A 22878-nucleotide genomic window follows, 5' to 3' on the forward strand; every position below is an offset into this window, starting at 1 on the left:
AAAAATAAAAAAAAAAAAAAACATTGCAATACTAATTAAAAAATTATAAAGGTATATATAAACCTTATTGTTTCTAAAATCTGGACCTAATTTTAAAGCTATTACTGTATTAGCTTCTATTTGTTCTACATTAGCAAACAAAAGATCTTCAAATTGGGTTAAATTTCCAGGAGACCCCTAAAATATTGATAATATTCAGTATTGTGTTGGGTTAGGTTATAATTATTAAAATCAAACCTTAAATTCTATTGTCCATTTTCCTCCTTTATTGATGAATATTTCTACACGATAATGGTTTATCAATAATAATTGCTTAATATAAGCTTCAAAATTAGCTTTATTAAATATTAATGATTCCAATGTATCACCATCTAAAAATTTTTTTTTTAATAAATTTAGATACAAGTAATAATAACAGATATTAATTGGTATACCAGATCCAATAATTTTTATTAAGTGATTTGTTTTGTAAAAGTCTTTTGCAGCAAACACTGCATCTTGACCATGTACGGTGTAATAATCTTGACGGTTGAAAAAACGTACAGTTGTTAATGGTTTCTAAAACATAAATTAAATCATAACTAAAGCAAACAGAACAAAATCAAAGGGGATTTTTACAGTGTCCTTAAAAAAAAAATTTAGTAATAAAATTGTAAAGAAGCCATTTTAGGGATTACTCCCCTCCATGCCACCCACTCCAAATTAATTTCACATTTTTTACACCACATTAATTTCAAGGTAAAACATCTTTTTCATATTTAGTTTCGGCTGGCTGGTAAAAAGTAGACATAAACGTAAACAATAATTTCATTCTATATAAAAGGTATTAATATAAAAATAAAATTATGAAGATAATAAAAGAAAATAGGTCAAGACCAATACTAAACATTTTATCATTAAATATAAATTTAGTCTATAGTAATGCTAATAAATAAAAGTGTATCAATATAGTTCAATTATTTAAAAATTTGACAATGAACTTTTGCCATTTCACATCTATTTTATAATCAATTTATAAAATGTTATAACAATTAAAAGAAATAATTAAAATTCATTATTTTAAAACGAAATAGCTTTAGTTTATTTAAAAGAGCTATATAGTTAGACATTTATTTATCTTCACTCAAAATTTACTAATTTATTATAATAAAATATTTAATATTAATTATAGAATTGAAAAGTGGCGGTCAAATGATTTTGCAATGAAAGGTCATGAAAAAACTTTGTCATAAAAAATTCCGTGGACGCTGTAATCTCATATCTAAGACCTTTTTTTATTTGGATTAACTATAATAGGATATTGTTGTGGACTTATGTATTTACATAAATAGTTTTTACTAATTAAGTTTCCAAAATATAAAATATGAAAATTATATAAAATTTTCAAATAAGGTATGTCAATGGGAAGTTCTATCCTCTTAATTCCTTCTCATTTAACCACCACTGGCAGTGTAAACACTGTGTGTAAATTCCCTTTTTCTAGCGTATTTAAATTCGTATGCTGATAAAAAATAATTTTATTTAGCGATTAATACATTACTCTTTCTTACATGAGTTGTATGTTTTACAACTGTGGTTAATCTCTTAGTATTTTTTTATTGTTAGGAATGGTTTGAAAGTTTGATTAAATGATTCTATTTTTAAAATTGAAAATAGAGATTAAGTGATTAAAATTTCAAATGGAATATGTAATTAATTTACATATATTAAATTATGTATAGAAACAAATGATCTAAGAAACACAAACAGATATTAACGTCATTATATATGAATTGATATACGGAATGATTCATTTAGGACCTAAATGAATCATCCCGTATATCAATTCATCCTAAATTTTAGGATAAAAGACACTCATTTTCTCGGTAACAGTAGAACATTTTTTTTTTTTTTTTTTTTTTTTTTTTTTTTTTTTTTATACTTTTAGTGATAAAAAACCTTAACATAATTTTTTTTTTAAAGAGAACCTTTATTTTTACTTTGATAATATGATTGAAAAAAAAATTTAGAAACTATTTCGTTCATATATATTTTTTTTAATTGCTTAAGAATTTGGATTTAAAATAGAAATTTATTACCAAATTGGTTTTTTGTAATACTAGAGGCAACAATAATCTGTTTCAATGGACCATAAATTATATTTGTGGTAGTTATTAAAAACATTTTTTTACACTGATCGTTCAACAATGTATGAGTAATCTTGTATGGAATATAACAGTATGCGTCTATTAATAGTCATTAATGACTTTTGTAATTGATAACTGTAGAATAACAATAAAAATTTGATTTAAAAACACTTAACTTTGACACGTTAAAACAGACGAATGTTTGATCGGATAACGATGAATAAATTATAAATAATTCTTATATTGACTTTAGAAGAAAAAATTTGATTAAACATAAAAATACATACACTATATACTAGCTGTTAGCATTAAAAAAAAAATAGTTATTGGCTTGCTTTGATGTAATTAAATAAAAAAAATGATTTAATTATATCTTCTAATATGATATTGAATAATTTTAGTATAAATATTTAATTAATATAAAATGATATAAATTTGGGCTCCACAAAATGTTAAAAGCAATATATAATGTGTACAGAGCATGACAAAATTTTTCTACAAATTGTTGTTCAAGATTCACGAATATTGAATTATCATATTGATAACATCACAATACAAACAGGTCAAAATTTCATAATTTAGTTTAACCATTCGATACGAATCGTTCAAAATATTACAACATTGCAACATAAATTGTTTTTGTAGATTGAACTAATAACATAAAATTATTCACAGTATTATTTTTAATATTATTTTAATATAATTACACAGATAGTAGATTAGGAATAATTATAAGTACGAAATCAAATTACGACATGATTTTTGTAAAATCACTATTTTACTAAAAATGTATTGAAAAATTGAATGTGTAAGCTCAACGGATTTTTTTTTTTTGTTAACATTAATAACTGAAATAGTTCTTAGCGTGTTTAAATATATGTCTAATATTAAATTAATACATGTTTCCTAGTCGTTAATATTATGACTAGTATTCCAATACTATAAAATGTGTATACTTTTTGTTACACTTAATACATAATACGTGTGTTTTTAAAAATTGTACTATGTACTTCATGTTAAATAAATAAATTATTAATACAGAAACAATAATGTTCATCTTTAGAAACCCGAAGGCTAAACAGTCAAGGTAAATTACTTTAAAAAAGATCATTGAAAGATCATTATTAGGTAGGATATTCCCAAATAATACGCAAAGGAAGTTGTGAATCATGACAGTGGCGGACTGGGGGTCAAAATCGGCCCTCATTAGTAAATATATGTATATCATAGATAGCTGGGTGGCATAAACTTCCCTTTTTAAATTGAAATTTAGTACACCCAGTATTGAAAAAATAGTATGTATTTTTATGGAAATTAGATTAATCCTCATAAATCCGATAGGTCAGGTATAACATAACGGGATTAGGACTTATAATATGTTTTATGTTGGTCTGGGACTGAAAGGGGCCAAAAATTGTCATCTGGTCAATGGGCAGGGTGGATTAGGCTTTTTTCTGTGAATAGTTGGGGTAACTACTGAGAATTTTCTCGACTTCCTGGAAGCCCAATATTCTCTGCTAAAATTTTTAAAAGGGTACTATAGCCAAGAAAACTAATTTTTGAAAAATTATTAAATTTATCTATCATGTTATGATGGTAAATAACATTTATTATTTAAGTTTATTACAATATAGTCATTAAATAGTTTTAAAATTCAAATCTCAAGATAAGATATAACAAAAAAAACATAAAATAATAAAAAATTTTTTGTAATTTAATTTTTATCGTAAAAAACTATTGTATATTAAAAAATAATGCCTATTTGAATAATATAATACTACATAGTAGGTAATATCTATTAATATGCATAGCTCTTTCACATTAAATTTTAGGACCTAGTACTTGACCAAAGAATGGACACATATTCCGAGCTCCTATGTTAAGCTAAAAATAAAAAGCGAAAAGCGTGCTTCTCTTAGTTTATATAAATTTGAATACACCGTGTTTAAACATAATGTAAAACAATTAATGAGATTATTAAATCGATAAATATCCCACCAAGAGTAGAATTTTTGTGAACCAAAAAAATCAGCTGAAATATATCAATTGATTTATGTAATTGAAATAAACATTATTTCGCTCTTACGTGTTTCTATTTTTTAGTATTTTAAAAGATTTTTAATAGATGTTCCAGAAATAGTTTTCAAACATTTGTTAATTAGGACATGATTTCTATTAGTCTTCAAGCTTAGTTTTACATTTTTTTAAACATTGATTTTTTAGTATTTGTATGGCTTAGCACAAAATAATTTAGAGTTGTCTTTAATTAGGACCAACTCTAAAGTTTCCAAAAGTTTAAATTTTAAATTAAATACAAAAATAAAACTATAAATAATTATATAATATATGTATAGAGTGTATCACTATTTAAATTGAATTTTCAATACAATTAGTTAAACTTGAAAATTATACCTATGATCCCGACAAAAGACTGATTTTAATACTTGATTTAGTTTAATTAAAACTTTTAAACATTTGAACAAGAAAAAGTTATTTTTTTATGCGTGAAACATAAACAGGATTGAGTTTTCTTTGAACACAACACATTTAAGAACAATAACACAATAATTGTTCTATTCTTTATTTAATTTTAAAAGTTGCATAATTACTATGGAACTTTCCAAACACTATCCAATGAATTCATAAATGATGTATTTTAAATTTTTGTTGGAAAATCAGTTAAAAAGTCGAAAGCTATTTTATAATTGAAGAAATATAATTTATGTTCATATGAATACAATACCACTTAATGATATATTGAACAAAATATTAATTCGAGTGATAATTAGTAAAATTTATATCTTAATATTTGAACCTAGTTCTCAGATAAAAGATTAGACTAATAAGCATATTGAACATAAAAATAAAATATCAATATATATGAATATATGATATAATGAAATAGCCATTTCGACGATTCTTTTAAATAATTCTATTGGTAAATGACTGAGAATTAATAATTGATATGAAATTAAATTTACTTTTATCGGTATTAATAATAGTTTTAAATAGTAATAATCTTTTTATTAACTTATTTTCATTTTTAATTTATAAGTGTATATAAAAAAGTTTTTCACTTCTCTTAAAAATAAGCAATTTCTGACTTTCGACCTTCCTTAAAAATTAAAAACTGTTGTTTTTATTGAAACTTTTCCATACTAGTGTTGGGTATTATTTCGAAAATTAAAGCGTAATTTTTTAATAATTATGTAGTACACTCACTTAAATCAAATTCTTAGTATAGTATTGAGTTCTTATACATAAAATAATTAAGTTTTGTAATTTGAAACATGTGTATCAAGAAAAAGTTTATTATATACAAAATATATTTTTATACTCTGTTCATTTGTTCAACAATTTAAGTTTCATTTAAAACATATTATTATTTGAAAATCAAATATTTGAAACAAAATCTTGATATTTAATACAAAAATAAAAATCAACAGTATCTTGATGGGCGAGACAGTAAATGAAATTTGATGCAACTCGTCACTTAAACTGTTTAACTGTAGTAAAATAAATTTGTTTCAAAAGTAAACAAAAAAAAGTATTGGTAGCCGTCATATTAAAGCGAATGAATAATTTACACAATGTTCATAATTTGTATGTACAAGTAGTTATAAGAACGAGGTAAACATTTTAAGCGAATGCGTATCGGGTTAACGATCAAGTTCACAGTATAAGGTCAGGTATTAATTCATACACCCATTTCTATGAAAATGATAAATTGCAACTTACTGGGTTTTTACTAATCATATAGATGTATTGTCGTGAATAGAATCGATTAAAATTATATAAACCATTATCGAGCTCGCAAAGTGTATCATTCAGAAGTTTATCATCGCCAAATAACTTTCTTGTTAAAATACCTCGTGAGGAATATTTCTATATTAAGACAAACTGAGCAGTTTCCAATTTTACAAGAAATCAAATTAAAATGCAAATAATTAATAAGGTATTTATTTAATAAGTTCTACAAAAGATCAATCCATAGTAAACCTAATTTTTATATTTTTAGATTTGCAAGTTATACTTATTTACCTGGTTTGTGTTATCTACTAACGCGAGTCCAATATTGTCTAGTAAATTTGAACAAAATTACCAAGTGCCATCTATTTCTAGTAATGTACCTGGAGTTACAACTACATTCAGAGATCAAAATGGAAATCTTGTAACTCAAGTAAAAAAAGAATCATTTAATAATGTTAATGGCCAAAATTCGCATTTAATAGAGTTTGAAGAAAATAAACAATTACCAAATGGGTATGCAAAAAGTTTTAAAAAAGAATATTCTTCTTCTAGTGTATCTGGTTCTCAACCGGTATTTGGACAAAATCCAATTGGATTCGATAGTTCGTTAAAACTTGATAAGTTAAATTGTGGAAAATTATGTAGCGGATTTGAGCATGGACATCACGAAACACTTATTTCCGCAAATTCAGGATATACAGGAATTAATTCGAATTTAAAATCGATAATAGACCAAGGTGTGAAGAATTTACCAGGAATTATAACAACATTCAAAGATCAAAACGGAAATCTGGTCACTCAAGTAAAAAAAGAACTATTTAATAATGAAAATGGGCAGAATTCACACGTAGTAGAATTTGAAGAAAACAAACAACTTCCAAATGGTTATTCAAAGAGTTTCAAAAAAGAATATTCTTCTTCAAGTGTAATTGGGTCTCAACCTAGCATTTTAAAACCGACAATTATTGAAAATTCATCTTTAGATAAACAAATGAGTGGATACAATTCTTTTATAAATACTAAACCAATCACTTCTACAAATTTATGTGTAGATCAGCCTGTTTGTGATGAAACCGGACAAGCAATTGTAGATACAAAATATAGTGGACAAAAACAAGTCAATTTTGTTCAACAAGGAAGCAATTACCAAACACCTGTATTTGTCCCTAAACAACAAACTATTATTTCATCATCATCTAACTCTGCTTCAGGAAATAAATATGAAAAGCTTGAATCATTTAATACACATCAACATCATGGACAACAAACAGTAGATATAACACATAGCATAGAACCAACTTCATTTGGGCAACAGTCAATAAATATTGAAAATACTTTACCAAATTTTTCACTAAATCAACAAAAAGAAACATTTAACCAAGTTTATAAACCTCAATCACAATTTGGACAACAGGTAGTTGAAATAAATAAAGTTTCGAATTTCAATCAAGAAATCGGCCAACAAACAGTTCCAGTAGAAAAATTTTACAAGCCAAATATTCAAGTTGGTCAACAATCCATCGATATATCAAGTATAAGTCACAACACAGCAGGCCAACATCAAGTTGAAATTAACAAAAATTCAAATTTGAATCAAGGATATGGTCAACAGACTGTCTCTATTGATCATTTCTATCAACCACACACTCAAGTCGGTCAACAATCCATTGATATATCAAATACAAACCATCATACAGCTGGTCAGCAACAAGTTGAAATTAACAAAAATTCAAATTTGAATCAAGGATATGGTCAACAGACTGTCTCTATTGATCATTTCTATCAACCACACACTCAAGTCGGTCAACAATCCATTGATATATCAAATACAAACCATCATACAGCTGGTCAGCAACAAGTTGAAATTAACAAAAATTCAAATTATAACCAAGAATATGGCCAACAAAGTGTTTTAATTGATAATATTGCCAAACCTGTGTCTCAATTTGGCCAACAATCTATTGACATAACAAACTTAGGTCACAACACAGCTGGTCAACAAATAGTAGATATTAATCATAATTCAAACTATAATAAGCAAATTGTTGGTCAACAAGCCGAAAAAATTGAATCATTTTATTCAGAAAACCATGACTCAAGAGGTCAAAAATCAATAGACATATCAGGTTCTGATATATCAAATGCTAATTCACAATCACATTTTAATACACTAAGTAAAGGTAATCAAGAATTCAGTGGACAACAAACTCAAGATATAGGAGGAATTTTTACAACGAAAAATGGCGGAACACACATACTTGACATAGGCACATTAGATAAAAATACATACAATGGTAAATTAACATCTCCAATTAATTACAATGGTAAAGAGATGATAAAAATAGTTGAAGGTCAGCGTGTAGTTGAAAAAAATATTGATCTAAATGTACCACACTACCAGAGTAATGCTGAAGTACATAGCCATCAGTCAACTCACGGACAATCATTAGTAGAAAATCAAGCTTTGGGACAAGAAACTATTGATTTTTCATCAGTTGTTGAGAACAATCAGCCACTACAAAAATTACCTGGGCAAAATCTAGGACATCAATCTTCTAGTTATTCATCATATGCAGAAAAATCATCATCAGGAAATGATCAATCATTAAATGGTAACTATAATAAAGTGTTTGGTAGCTTAAATAAGTTAGAACAAGAAATTAATGGAGTCCATAGTTTGTCAAATTTAAAAAAAGATAATATTCAAGTAGGGTTAGCACATAGTTTAAAAAGTATGCCAATAATAAAAGAAGAAAAAGAGTCTTATTTCCAAAAAAAATTAAAAGAAAATGAACAATATTTAGAACCTCAATCAGAATATATTCCAGGAAAACATGTGCAATCTTTTGCTTCCAGTTCTTATACAAAAAGTGAAAAATCAGTAGATTGTTAGAACTTTTAAATATTCACTAATTTTAAGTTATTAGTATTAAATAATTCTAAATAATATTTTAATTATTTATTAAAGGTAATATAACATTGAAATTTAAAAAAATTATTTATTTATTTATTATTTATTTAAAAACTATTCTAAGCATAAGATAATTTAATTTTATGAATATTTGTTTAATAATTTTTTAAAGGTTTTGATAAATAATTTATAAACTATAATAATTTATGCAGACATTAAATTTGTGAATAAAAATAATTATAAGTTAATTTGTGTTATGTACATATTTTATATTCATAATTTTTCTAGTATTTTATAAAAATACTAGAAAAATACATAAAACTTTTGATTTGATAGAAATAAACATTATTATTGTACAAAAAAATACTATTTTTTTAAGTGTTACCTATGATTATCAAAATATAATTTTATAGGCTATAGCCTATATAACAATTTTTCTTTTTTTAACTGTAAAGTTTTCTTAAAAGGCTTCAATTTGATATTGTTTACCAAACTCTAATAGTACATCGGGATAATTTTTTTTTTAATTTATAGTATGTAACATAAGCTTTACGTAGTATTCCCCAAATATTTTCCAAAATTAAATTGAAGAAGTTCTACTTTTTNTTTATAGTATGTAACATAAGCTTTACGTAGTATTCCCCAAATATTTTCCAAAATTAAATTGAAGAAGTTCTACTTTTTAAACGCATGTTTCAAGGTTTGAATACCCCTGTATAACGGGAATTTGTCCGAATTAAAAAAAAAGTATATTGGATAAAAGGGGTATATATAAAATATTTAGAATCAAAAATTTGTGTTGATCTATACAATTTTTAAAAAGTTAAAACAATTTAAAGTTTAAAATATGAAATCCAAAATTTTAACACAAAAATAACATGTTTTTAACTATGGCAAACATTACACATAGATGATAAGTCATCTGGAAAATTTATAGTAAGTAACATAAGCTTTAATTTAATTTATGTTTAAAAAACGCAATACTTTCAGAAAATTTTCAAATGTTAAGTTGAAAAAATTGATTTTTGTGAAAAAGTAATTATTTTGAATCTTCTCCAGTGGGTAAGTAAAGGGTTAGCTTTTCAAAACATTTATATCAAATAAAAGGAAAATACCAAAGATTTTTAAATAAAAATAAATTATTTTGGTACGTTCATTTTTGAAAAAGTTATGGAACTTTAAAAAAAAAAAAAATTTACCAATTTTAAAAATTGTAATTTTTTTGGGATTTTTTCCATTTACAAGGAACGAGGGAAATTTTTGCAATTTTTAAGGGCAATGTTTTCAATAAGATAAGATTTGTAATTTTTAGACATATTGTTGAAAGGAATTGGCCTAGTGAGAGCTGATTAAAAGTGGCAACAGACAAAAAACACATCACAAAATTAATATGTTCTCAGCTTCACATCAAAGCTAAAAAATATTTAATGACTTATTAGGGTACAATATGAATTCTTGTATAGTTGTTAATGGTGATTTTACCAAAAAAATATAATAATTTGTATGATTTTAAAAAAAATAAATTTTTTAATAATCCTAGAAAATTACAAAAATTGAGCTAATAGTACTATTACTATTTGGTCAATATAGCTTTTATATGCCAAGCAAGTATTTAAAAAAAATTTTAAATAAATAGAAAAAATTTTGATTATGTAGGTGATCTTGTTTAAATTCTACCTGTATTTAAGTTTTAATCTGAATTAACATAAAATACAAAAGAAAGCTTTTTATATCAAGTATATTTTATTAAAATTCCATCGATTGGTGTATTTTAAAAAAGTTATAATAGTTTTAAAATAACAAAATAAGAACAAACTTCTACTTACTTCTGGTAATGATTTATAAAACAAAACAAAACTTTTTTGTTGCTCAGGATCTAAAATACAACAGAAAATAAATTACTTAAGCTACATTTAATGCAAATGTATTTAGTATTATTAGCAATTATTATAATGTTAAATAAAATTTGATAAATTATATAAAAACATATTAAAGAATAAATCTGAAATGGATATGTGTCACCATTAAATATCACTGATGAGAGCTGATGTAAAAATTTTAGAATAATTTTTTGAATATAGTAACTTTCTTAACATTGTAATATTTTATAAAATCAATAATAATCTGAGTATATTTTAACTAAATTGAAGAAGAAAATAAATTAAATTAATTTTATCATAAATTTGAACTGATTTAGCATAAATTCCAATATTATCAGTATCTGATCAATAAAATCTCAACCTTTTGGATTATTCTTATGATATTTAAGAGAAATTTACACACACGTATATATACCTAAATTTAAGTGATTAACTGGTTTAACAGCCATGCTTGAAAATTACTTAAATTTTTATATGAAAAAATAGTTCAAATTAAATAGAGGTTTCTATATATTATTCACATAACATCAACAACTAATTTTTAGTGACAATTTGATTCACAGATGAACAACTTAATTGAACCGCCAAAATCGGATATTTTATCTCATATAAATCATTCAAGGACCATGGTAGAAAAGTATTATTGTCATAGATACAACTACATTGTACTTATTAACTATTGACTATTCAGATATTAACTAATTAATATGTTTATATGTATTTAATCTATGGTTAAATACAGATTTATATACAGTAAATCTATATAATTTTGGTCACAAAAATTAGTCTGTAATTCATAAAAATAATTTTATTACCAAGGTAAACTAATATTATTGTTATTAATTTATATTGGTAGCTGAAAACAGCAATTTGTTCAAATGATAAGACAGCATCAACAATTTGTGATATCATTGTCTAACCAAAAATGTTAATGACGATTTAACTTTTGTTTTAATCAATTGGTTGGTTTTTTAGTATTATTTCGTTATTTACTACTATTTAATTATTGAAATAATTTTGAAAAATTAATCTAGGTTAGTGACAACTTTATTTATTTAAGTACCAGGTAACTATTCTGTTTTAAAAACATATATATGTATATATTTAAAGATTCTATTATTGATACTTATTAAATATAATTTTAAAATTAGGTATTGCAAATCTAAAAATAATTATAATACAATTGAAATTCTGTATTCTGGTATTACTTAATAAGAAATAGCGCCAATTTTATAATTTTATCTGGAAACAAAAATGTCTACCCAAGTGAGAATAAAACTGCGTATGGGTACAGAGACTCTTTGCAATTCACAGGTTTATATTGAATTAGAAGATCCTGTACATGTTTTGAAACAAAAAATTTCTAAATTAGATAAAGACTTGAGTATTGATAATTTTGAAGTTGTTTATTGTGGCAATGTAATGGAAGATTCTGAAACAATTGGTGGTTATGGTGTAATGAATGGTGTTACTGTGCATGTATTCAAAAAAATGAAACATGAAACGCCAATTACTCCTAAAACTCTTTCTGAAGTTGAATTATTAAAATTAGGAGTTGCCTTCCGTTCTCTTTCATTAAACTCATCATATAGAAATGCTTTATTAAAACTAAATAAACCAGAAGTAATTTCAAATATTATTATGACAACACCTGGCCTGAGTCGTGATCCAGTTGCAATTACTTTATTACAACATTCAGAGCTCTTAGTAAAGCTTGGTGATCTTGAGATTGTAAAAAAAATTGCTGAGAATCATCCAGCCTTAGCTGAAGCTGCTCAACATATTGCTGCAGCTGTGCATGAAGAAGCGTTACAGGTAAATGTTATAAAAAATGATTTTTTAAGAATATTAATTCAGATGATTTTCTTTTAATAGAACAATCATACACCAGCATCATTAATAGGAAACTCATCTTCTCTATTAAACAATATAAGTGATGACGATATGGATGATTTGAATGACTCATCACCTGAGTCAAGAAGTCATCCAATATCCCGAAATTCATCTTTTGGTACAATAACAGCTGCTCAATTAGCATCTGCTATAGCAAATGCTACATCTCAACAGCAGAATCAACCTCAATCTAGTAGTAATATAGCTAGTACCTCAACAGGAATAACAAGAGATATGTTGCAATCAGCTATTGGCGATTTACAAAATCAACCAGTTGTTGGTAATACGCAAAATGTCCTAGCTGAAAATGCCAGCTTACAGTCTCAACTTCAAAAAATGAGGGATATGGGTCTAACTAATGATGCCATTAATATTGAAGCATTACGTGTTAGTAATGGATCCTTAGGTGCTGCAATAGAACTAGTATTAAGTGGTTTTATGAGTGATGATTAATAAATTGTATAGAAATTATTGAATCTTTACTACTAGCTCACTTTTAATGTATATTAAGACATTAAGCTTTTTGTATTTGTTTTAATTAGTAGTATTTACTTTTAAATCTACAAATTTATGCAAAATAACTAAATAATAAGTTTGCATTAATATTAATGAAATACTTTTAAAAGATGTCTAACATAATTTTTGTTAAAATGTATATTTAACAAATTATTTTACCTGTAAAAACTTTTATGTTAGCAACATAAGACAAAAACATTTCTTTTTATTGTGTATGAAATAATATTTTAAATATAATTTACAATTACAACAAATTTCTATTATACCAAAGATTATAATATAAAAATAGATATCAATTGTTTCCAGAAGAAGATTGCACTATTATTGGCGCTGTTTCATAAAAATACTATTTTTAATATTTTTAACTTTGTTTAAAATCTTTCAAAAATTTCCATTTTTTAGATATTATATTTCAGTGAATAATTAGTCCAATTTATTGAACTACATTCACATAATTAAATTGTGAGTAATTATTGATGTTTAAAAAAAAATTAATATAACTTGGAGTAAAAACTAAGTTCTATTAACAACTTAATTGAATAACTTAAATATTTTGTAATATAATTCCTTTATGAGAATTCAAATATACAAAGACGTTATTAGTTACTGATCAGATTATGTACTTAATATATATGAAATATATTAGTCTATCTCTTAAACATATTAGGCTCATGATTTTACTATAACAAATAATTATTACCGATAGTACAGTTTGCATAGTGGCTATTAAGTTTTCAGACTCCATAGAAACATTAGTAGTTCTTATAAATTAATTAAATTTTTTGTAGGTAAACAGGAGAATTAGAGCAATTTGTAAAAGAAGCTTTCTATTAGATATTTTATCCATATTTATGAAATCGAATTTAGGATTAACCCTCAACAACTTTCACGCTATGTTCATGTTATATTTGTTATATATTCTTTGCAAAACATCATTTTTTTAACTTAACTATACAATTAATTATTATAAGTTATTATATTTTAATAATTATTGTATCGAATGTAATTTTATGACTAAGATATTTACTGATTTAATTTTCTACATTACTGATTAAAGTTAGTAAAGCTAACATTTCCTGGTTATTTACATATTTTTTTAAATATTTAAGTAACTAAATGTCGAAATTAGTTAATTATTAAGAAAGTGGCGATCTAGGATGATATATTCCTTTAATACAAAACAATTATATCTTGTATTTCTAATTTTGTTAAACATTCATTGATCGTGGCCTAGATTAGGGTGCTTAGCACTTAATATTTTTATGTCATAATGCTTATACATTATCTTCTTATTAAAATTAGCTATGTTACGTTTTAAATTTTAAAAGTGTAAAAAGTTGTTCTTATTTCATTTTCAACCAACTCTTTACATGTCTTCAAGTTAATAGAATTAAAGTTTATGTTATTGAAAATGTTTATAAAATTAATTATTTTCAATCAATTATTTCCGAAAGTAAAGTCAGTATCAGGTAGTAAAATTTGACATACGGTTCGGGTAACAAACATGGATCAATTTTTTTAAGAGCTTAGACAAAAAAATTATTTTTTCAAAATTATTATTTTTATTAATATTCTAGTAATTCTATTTGGGAAGCTAAAGTCTTCCTTCTGGATTAATGCCTCTAGTTACACTATTGTAACTTTAATTCTGTGTTTAAGTGTATGCTGAAAATACGTATTTGAGAACAAAAGTAAAAATTAAACAAATTCCTTCCCCTTCATACTTAGTAGAGTAAGCCACTTTCTTAAATGACAATTTTAAGCAATTTTATTCGTTATTTATCCAATTTTTTAAGTAAAATCAAATTTAACAACGTATCAAAAAAATTAAATTGGCGCAGTCCATCCATTAGTCATACTAAAACTACATTTTAAGTAAAAATGAGATAAGTTGAAAATATTTTTACAATTTTTTTTTTTCTAATGTATTTATTTGAAGACTTAAGTTATGGAACATTGTCATAAGTAAAACATTAGTTTAACTTTCTTTATGCCTTAATAACAAAATCATAATGTTAAAAGACTATTATTTTATTAATTACATTTTATAATTGATTCTTTATATTTTTACAAATTTATTTCTGTAAATTTTGTTTGCTATCTATAGGTGTTGCGTAGTACAAATTACCATCCGAGTCCATAATGCCTATTTTAAATAAAAAGAAACCGTGAGTTTGTATCTAGGATAATGCAAATTATTTAATTTAAGCATATTAATTACCCTCAGAAAAACTTTATTATAGGACCTATGTGCCACCACAAGGTGTACGCTGTCAAAAATGTCTTGAATTAGGCCACTGGACTTATGAATGTAAAGGGAAAAGAAAACTTGTTGATCGCCCAACTCGTACGACTTTATTGAAAAGAAATTTAAACAAGGACAGACCAGCAGATAAAATCTTATCTAAGTGAGTTTCAAGTATTTTATAGTATATATGTATATATTTTGTACTAGATCGATAGTACAAACGATTATTTGTAAATTTATTTTAAACCTATCATGATATTTGTAATCAATAAATTTTTTTTTAATTATTATTATATTAAATTTTATTTGTATAGTGTTGATTTTTTACTACATTTTGTTTAGAGTTACTAAAGACAAATCTAAAAACCCCAAACGAAAGAAGAAAACAGATGATAGCAGTTCATCTTCTTCGTCAGATTCTGACAGCAGTGATAGCAGTGGTAGCTCTAGTACTAGCAGTAATAGTAGCAGTAGCAGTGGCAGTAGTTCGAGTAGCAGTTCCGACAGTAGTAGTAGCAGCAGCAGCAGCAGCAGCAGTAGTTCTAAATCTTCTATAAACGAAAATTCCAGTTAACAACAATGTACAACTTAAATGTATTATATGTTATTTATAAGTCATAAAAAAATGTATTCCTAAATTAATTGTATTTACCAGTAATTTACTATGAAGATTCTAACGAGCTACTTGATGTACTGCTTGAAGAACTAGAAATATCATCACTAGACTCGTCATCAGATTCAATATTCCTTTTTGTGTAAACTTGATCATCAATAATTGTCGTACCTATTCTAACCATATAATATTGTAAACAACTTAATGTTTATGATAAATAAAGTTTTTTTTGTAAAATTTGAACTGTTTTTATTACATAGAATATGACTGATGTAATACACAATTTATACGTGTACTAACTTTTTTTTTAGTTTCTTTTTGTTATGTGGACAATCCTTCTCATTAAGACATGTGCAAGCGTTGGCATTAGTAACAATATGACAACATGACTTGCAACGGATGCATAACTGAGGCGCCAAGCACTGCAGCTCGTCCATGACACTACACACATAAGTAGTTGAAAATACTTAGTATTCTACTTGTTAGTTTAAGCATTTGCCACAATATTAAATCTAGACTCTCGACAAAATTAAACCTAACTAGATTACCCCACTTCATTGATTTCTTTTGGCTCGAGCTCAAGTAAATTATTTAAAAATATTAAGAACATTAAGTATTTTGAAGTTGTCTATTGTTATTACATGAGAATTCTTAATGATCATCTCTTATTGGAAAAAAAATATTCAAGTGTTACTTTTTAATCGACATACGTCATAAATATATTTTATTTCTTTAACGCGCGCTTAAAAACATTTTTCAATGATTTACAATGAGTGGAAAACGCTTCTTTTAAAGTATTTGGCTACAGCTACCGCTAAATATATAAAAAGAAGTTCACTACATCAATCACAATTTATTTAAATATGTATAGAAGTTATTTTCTTTGGATTTTACTTAACATTTATCAAAAGACAACAAATCATAACTAGTTAAAGACATAACCCTCTAAAATTTCCTTAGTTCCTATTAATGGGGAAAATTCCCCAAAAACATTTTTTTTTTTAAATTGGTAAATTTCATCATTTTTTTATCCTTTCTTACTTAAGACTATCATAACTTTTTGAAAAACTAATAAATCAAAACAAAGTTATGATTATAACAAAGTTAAGTTATTAATAATACCTTGGTATTTATTTATTATTTTTTTTTTTTTTGAAAATCTCATAGGGGTGGTTTAAAATAACGATTTCATAACGTTCTATATGCAAATGTTTGCTGTAGTTAAAAAACATGTTAAAATGTTCGAATTTATATATTCAACTTTGAATTACTATAAATTTTTGAAAAATATATGAATGAATACAATTCTTTTCATTCGAAATATTTTTTTTTAAATCGAATACTTTCGTCTTATACGAGGATTCAAATCTTGATACATACGTATAAAGTGTAGAATATATTCAACTTCACTTTTGATTATGATCCGGGAATATTTCGTGTTTTAAAACGTGTTTTATGAAAGCTTAGGTTACATACTACAAGTTAAAAAAAAATACCCAAACACATTAATTTTTATGTGCAAATGGGCGCCGAAGTTAAAAAACATTATTTTATGCTACAATTTTCTATTTCAATTTTTTTTCTTCAAATATTTATGTCTACGTTATTGGTCAAATGGTCAAGTCATATAGTTAGAATATATGTAATTACACTCTTTTTGCAAAAATAATTTTATAAATAATAATAAAAAAATTTAAGAGTTAGTCATAAATCATTTCAGCGAGAATTATTGCTGTTTTTAATGTCAATCCAATAAGTATATTTAAAGGGAGTTGTATGCCTTTACAAAAAAATGTTATAACTATCAATGGTTTTTAAAAAATTACAATTTCAATTTCATGACTGAAATAATAAACTAACTTAATAATCGAATTAAGAACGTTAACTGACTTTTATTTTCTTTTAATTAATTCATATTTATATTTTAGATATACGATTACTATAAAGATAACAAAATATAAAACTACTTAATAACTTTTTATAATTTCGCTGTAAAAATTACAATATTAAATTATTAACTATCAATTTCATACTAAATTGAACTACCATAAAAAGTATTTATTCATGTACTATACTTATAAATCATGAAACTTGAAATCAGAAAATGACAAATAGTAAAGTAATTAGGAGTTGGTGTTGCTTTTTAAATAATCCAACAGTTTATTCTAAAAATTAAACACTATTTATAGATTTACATTGAATAATTTTTTATAATAGTAATATTAATCAATGTATGACATCTATACTTTTCCCAACTATACTGTGACCCCACTGTACCAAGTTCTTATTTTTTTATTATGCAAAATAAATTAGATGCATGATATCGCACCCCTAGATCTAAACTGTTGTAACTCAAAAATGCGATTTTTGAGATAATGTTCATTTTAGGATTTCTGATTCTATTACCTACATGAGAATAAAACCGTAGTAACTATATCTTGTTTGGTTTCTAATAAAAAGCGCTAGAAGACAGTTTACTTGAATGACAGCATGCAAGTTTCATATCAGTTTTTCTTGAATTGTGAAAAAAGAGGTTTTTTGAGTTACAACAGTTTAGATCTAGGGGTGTGATATGTATATTGTAATAAATTTTAATTAACTAAATAATACTAAGCACAAAATTTAAAAAAAAACTCAAAAAAATGTAATTCAAAATATTATTGATTTAATAAAAAAATCACACATATTTACATGACAGAACTATTATAATAAATAATATAACAGGATAACATTTTCTAAAAATTGCATTATAGTAAATTAATTAACAAAACAATTCTTTTTTTTTTAATGTAAAATAATTTTATTTTCAGTAGAAAAAAATACTTTGATTTTATAGTTCAACATTTGGCATATTATTCAGAATATGAATGCATAAATAAATTTTAACATATTTAATAAGGTAATTGGCATTTAATATAAAGATTTACGTTCACTGTTTATTAATATCAATACTCTTGATTTGATAATTGTTCGTACGTCATCTTTAAATACAATTACTGATACAATGAGTCAGTGGATAACCAGCAATTCATTAACCGGTAATGCCATTTCCAATTTTAAATAATTTAAAATATTAAATATTTAATAGATTTTTAATAACACAATTGTATGCATTTTAATTGTTTCATCCAATATGCTTTATTAAATATTTATTTATATTTATATTGTTGACCAATTCTCAAAAGTATTAGATAAAATATTTTGTTTGAAAAACTTTAATATCAATATTTTTATGCTCAATAATTTTACCATGTCACTGGTAATATTATATTTATACACAATTTCATTTTGTGATTTTAGCAGCATTAACGTGGAGTTTCTAAATTAATCGGCTATAAGTCTGTTTAGAATAATGTTATTATACATATAATTATGATATTGTAATTCAGGAATCAAGGTCATTAATCAAAACTAATCAGTAGCGTGTCCAGAAAAATTTAGGGAGGGGGTTAGGGTTAGTATTAAAATATGTTACTCTTATGACCTTTTAAGTCATCAGATTTTTTCGAGTGTGTTTATTATTTAAGAAATTGGGTTAGTAAATACTACCCTGAATATCATGTTTAAAAGACTAAAATATAAAATAAGTCTTTTTATATTTTTGTATGTAAAATAAATAACAAACAGCATTATATAATTCATTATTTGTCTTCAATGGATAATATGAATATGGTCATAGATATAGTAACTGTTATATATTACGTCTATGAATATGGCAATATGGTTTCATGGTTTAAGATACTCGATTTTTATATAGGTTGTGATAATTATTTATCTATTTTATGTTGATAAAATAGATAAATAATATCTATTATATATAATAACAATATCTATAATATGTGTGTATAATATACAGTTTTATTTATACATATTATTGTCTATTAATTATAAGTACAATCATACAATAACGTAGAGAGATCAATGAAAAAAACAAACTGGTTTAGATAATAAAATTATACTGATAAAAATTTAACTGAAATCTACTAAATTTAGCTTCCATATTATTTTGAGTGGTGGCTAATTAATGGGAGGGGAATAACCCTCATCCTACTCCCTTCGTTACGCACCTGGTTGTAATAAATAAAAGCTCAGATCAATTTTACATATTTGAACTAAAATATGTATAAATAATTTACCGTTTTGAATAAAACGTGGTGTGAACAACATTGATTATGTTGTTCCTATACGCCGCTATTTATTAACAATATTTTTGATACATGCATGTAGTTTATGTATATATTAATGTAATTGTGACATGGTTATCATTACACGAGTATATTTTATAACTATACCATAAGTGTATATTGACTAAGTAAAATTGCTTACATTAATCTTAGCGTACCCGTATCGCATTATATTTATTTTTAAGTATATGTAGTTCAATGATTAAAACAATGATTAATTAAGAGTCAAATATCTAAAGATGTCATTGAAACAGTCGACTAAGCTGATGATCGCAGAAGAAAAACAATGTTTGAAAAGGTTAAAAATTAAGCATTTTGTCAGTTTGTTTACAACAATCGATGTCGATTAAATGGGAGAGATTAGGCAGATAGTTTTCCTATTGATACACGCTTTTATTGATATTTTTGTACAATTTCCATTATAAATATTTTATATTTTGGTAACTTTATATATTAAAATTAAATTTTAAAGTTAATGTGAGATTAATATGAAATAAATATGTTAAAATTCTACAAACGATCAAAAACGTCAAAAATACATTTTATATATGTTTAAATTGTAAAATAAAATTTAAAAGCCATTCATTGAAAATGTTTTTGGTTTTTTTTTAAATTAGCCAAGTAGTTTTATTATGGGTGATAAATTACAAATGAAGCAAACAGTTTTGAAAAATGTTTAAAAGTTTGCCCTAGTCTAACATAATCTAATATGATGACCCTATGTAATTCGTTTACTCGATGGCTATCAAAGATATAAAAAATTAATAATATTTATTGATAACAATTCAATAACAATTAAGAATTCTACTGTTGATTAATATACTTTTTGCGTGTATTTATTTTTTTCTTCTTCAATTATGCACTTTCACAATTTTACCAATGCGGTTTATTATTTTTATTTTTTATTTGTTTAGTAAGTAATAATCTACCAATATGTAATGTTACTATAATAAACGAAAAAATATTGAAATGTAAGCTACTAGTGTTTTTATTATATTAATTGCATGCATTTGTTTTTATTTTATTTATTTTGCATTATAAGATACAGTGGCAATTCTATGGTTGACACTAAGTGGATCGTCCTTCCTTTTGGTAAGTGCTTTATAAAAAGCGTTGACTTTCGTTAATTGTGATACAAGCAAAATATGTAAAAAAAAATTAGGTTTACATCGTCGCCTTATTCAATATATCTATGGACTAGAATATATAAGACTATACTACTGTAGTCTTAGATAAACTTATTACTTACTAAAATTTTTTTTGCTCATTTTGGCTCCTCTCAAAGAAGTCAGTTATAACTGCTACTAATCAGGTTGAATAAACGAAATCTATATTTTCATTACTTTTGTTAATAACATATTATTTAACAATATAAGAAGTGCTCATTTATAATTTATTGAAAATCTCGATACGTTGAAAGAATAAATTGTAGTTCTAAGTCAGGCATGATTGAGCTTCAAAGGGTTAAAAGGAAAAAATGTGTTCAAATTTAACGGGTTAAAATTTTTTGCCATATTACATATTATCCGTAAAAAAAATCAGCATAGTAGGGATGCGGCACAATTAGGACAATTATAGTTGATAGCTAATAAATGTTACTATTATAAAAATCAAGGTGAAGATAATAATAGAGTCAGATTACCAAAAAAAGCATATAAAATAGAAGTGAAATACCTAAGGTATTTATATAAAAACTTTATTTTGATTCATTAATTTTTCAAAAACTTATGGAAGTTTTAAGTTAAATAAACGGTAGCACAGTGGAGTAGCGGCACAGTGTGTACGTGGCATAGTTGGGACTAATATAAATGATATTTAACAGTGTTTAAAATCACTACCATTAATAATGTTTCGATTTAAATTTATTGATAGTGTTTAATTTTATGAAATTAGTGGATTATTTCAAAAGTAACATCAACTACTATTTTGTTATTTAAATACTGATTAGTAGTCTTTTGATTTATAAGTATAATACATGGATAAATACTTATTATAGTAATTAAACTTAGTATGAAGTTGATATTCATTAAATAACTAAATATTATTTTTGAACGAAATTTCAATTTTTTGAATAATTTATGGTTGTTTCATATAGTATTATTGGGATATTTAGGATACAAGTGCTATGCTTAAGTTTTGTCTTTTGACAAAGTTAACACAAAATTTGAGTCGTTCATTAGTTTTAGCTTCGATGCGAAGCTACCTTCTCACCGAACGGATTTCTTTCAACGATACGTCAAAAGATCACAAATCGTATCTAGTCGAAGACATTACCCTTCAAAATTGAAAAAAAGTCCCTCNCAAAAAAATTACAAATTTAAAAATCGCTAATTTTCGAAATTTTTTCAATTTTTTTTACTAAAAACTGCCGTAACTTTTTCAAAAATGAACATATGAATATAATTTTTTTTTTTATAGATGCTTGATGTCTTTAACTATCATTTGGTATATTTTTTTTGTAAATTTGACCTTTTTATTGCCCACAGGGGGGGGTTTAAAATGACAACTTTTTCAACTTAACTTTTGAAAATGTTCCGGAAGGTCTGACACTTTTATATATATCTTAAATTAAAGCTAATGTAATATACTTTAATTTGAAAAAAAAAAATTTGACCTCTGGACTTGTCTTCGTGGTGAAAGTTGACATCAAAGTTAATAAAAAATTACGATTTTTGTAAAATAATTTTTTTTTATATTTTTAACTTAATAATGCTCTAACTTTTTCAAAAATGAACATATCAGTATAATTCTTTTTTA

The 22878-nt window shown here is 24.8% G+C and overlaps 5 protein-coding genes across 7 annotated transcripts in view; 3 read left to right on the forward strand and 2 right to left on the reverse strand.

Annotated features, from left to right (window-relative positions):
- The window catches only part of LOC126895377 (DNA mismatch repair protein Msh2), a 14788-nt gene extending 3515 nt beyond the window's left edge, over positions 1–11273 (reverse strand). Inside the window, exons 1-5 of the mRNA XM_050667186.1 lie at positions 11083–11273; positions 10614–10663; positions 435–558; positions 238–371; positions 64–177 (exon numbers count right to left, since the gene is read on the reverse strand). Coding sequence (XP_050523143.1) covers positions 64–177; positions 238–371; positions 435–558; positions 10614–10663; positions 11083–11116 — 456 coding nt within the window. The 5' untranslated portion in view covers positions 11117–11273. The remainder of the gene's footprint in view (positions 1–63; positions 178–237; positions 372–434; positions 559–10613; positions 10664–11082) is intronic.
- On the forward strand, positions 5891–9219 carry LOC126895379 (uncharacterized). Its single transcript, XM_050667188.1, has 2 exons — positions 5891–6081; positions 6145–9219. Exons 1-2 carry the CDS (start codon positions 6064–6066, stop codon positions 8767–8769), a joined length of 2643 nt encoding a protein of 880 aa, XP_050523145.1. The 5' UTR covers positions 5891–6063; the 3' UTR covers positions 8770–9219.
- Positions 11274–11599: 326 nt separating the features above from the next.
- Positions 11600–13292, forward strand: LOC126895385 (ubiquitin-like protein 7). The gene is made up of 3 exons (XM_050667199.1): positions 11600–11733; positions 11819–12482; positions 12543–13292. The coding sequence occupies exons 2-3, from the start codon at positions 11922–11924 to the stop codon at positions 13011–13013; spliced, it is 1032 nt and encodes a 343-aa protein (XP_050523156.1). The 5' UTR covers positions 11600–11733; positions 11819–11921; the 3' UTR covers positions 13014–13292.
- Positions 13293–15091: 1799 nt separating this feature from the next.
- The window catches only part of LOC126895387 (uncharacterized), a 13169-nt gene continuing 5382 nt past the window's right edge, over positions 15092–22878 (reverse strand). The window contains exons 3-5 of one of the 3 annotated variants that reach the window (XM_050667204.1): positions 16238–16378; positions 15977–16113; positions 15092–15875 (exon numbers count right to left, since the gene is read on the reverse strand). In XM_050667204.1, the coding sequence (XP_050523161.1) occupies positions 15987–16113; positions 16238–16378 (268 nt within the window). In that variant the 3' untranslated portion in view covers positions 15092–15875; positions 15977–15986. Of the gene's footprint in view, positions 16114–16193; positions 16428–22878 lie in introns of those variants that run through there. The other 2 variants (XR_007701641.1, XR_007701642.1) reach the window with 2 other exon arrangements.
- The window catches only part of LOC126895382 (monocarboxylate transporter 2), a 22433-nt gene continuing 20491 nt past the window's right edge, over positions 20937–22878 (forward strand). The window contains exons 1-2 of the mRNA XM_050667196.1: positions 20937–21092; positions 21164–21213. The gene's annotated coding sequence lies outside the window, so the exon portion shown is untranslated. The remainder of the gene's footprint in view (positions 21093–21163; positions 21214–22878) is intronic.

The sequence above is a fragment of the Daktulosphaira vitifoliae genome, unplaced genomic scaffold (assembly GCF_025091365.1).
Source record: "Daktulosphaira vitifoliae isolate Bord-2020 unplaced genomic scaffold, ASM2509136v1 Scaffold_1, whole genome shotgun sequence".
Taxonomy (NCBI): Eukaryota; Metazoa; Arthropoda; class Insecta; order Hemiptera; family Phylloxeridae; genus Daktulosphaira; species Daktulosphaira vitifoliae.

What these genes read in the sequence shown, in the direction of transcription:
- LOC126895385 (XM_050667199.1), top strand. Translation starts at nt 11,922, where the DNA reads ATGTCTACCCAAGTGAGAATAAAACTGCGTATGGGTACAGAGACTCTT. An exon ending in TGCATGAAGAAGCGTTACAG is followed by an intron (nt 12,483 to 12,542) that starts GTAAATGTTATA and finishes TTCTTTTAATAG; the next exon opens with AACAATCATACACCAGCATC.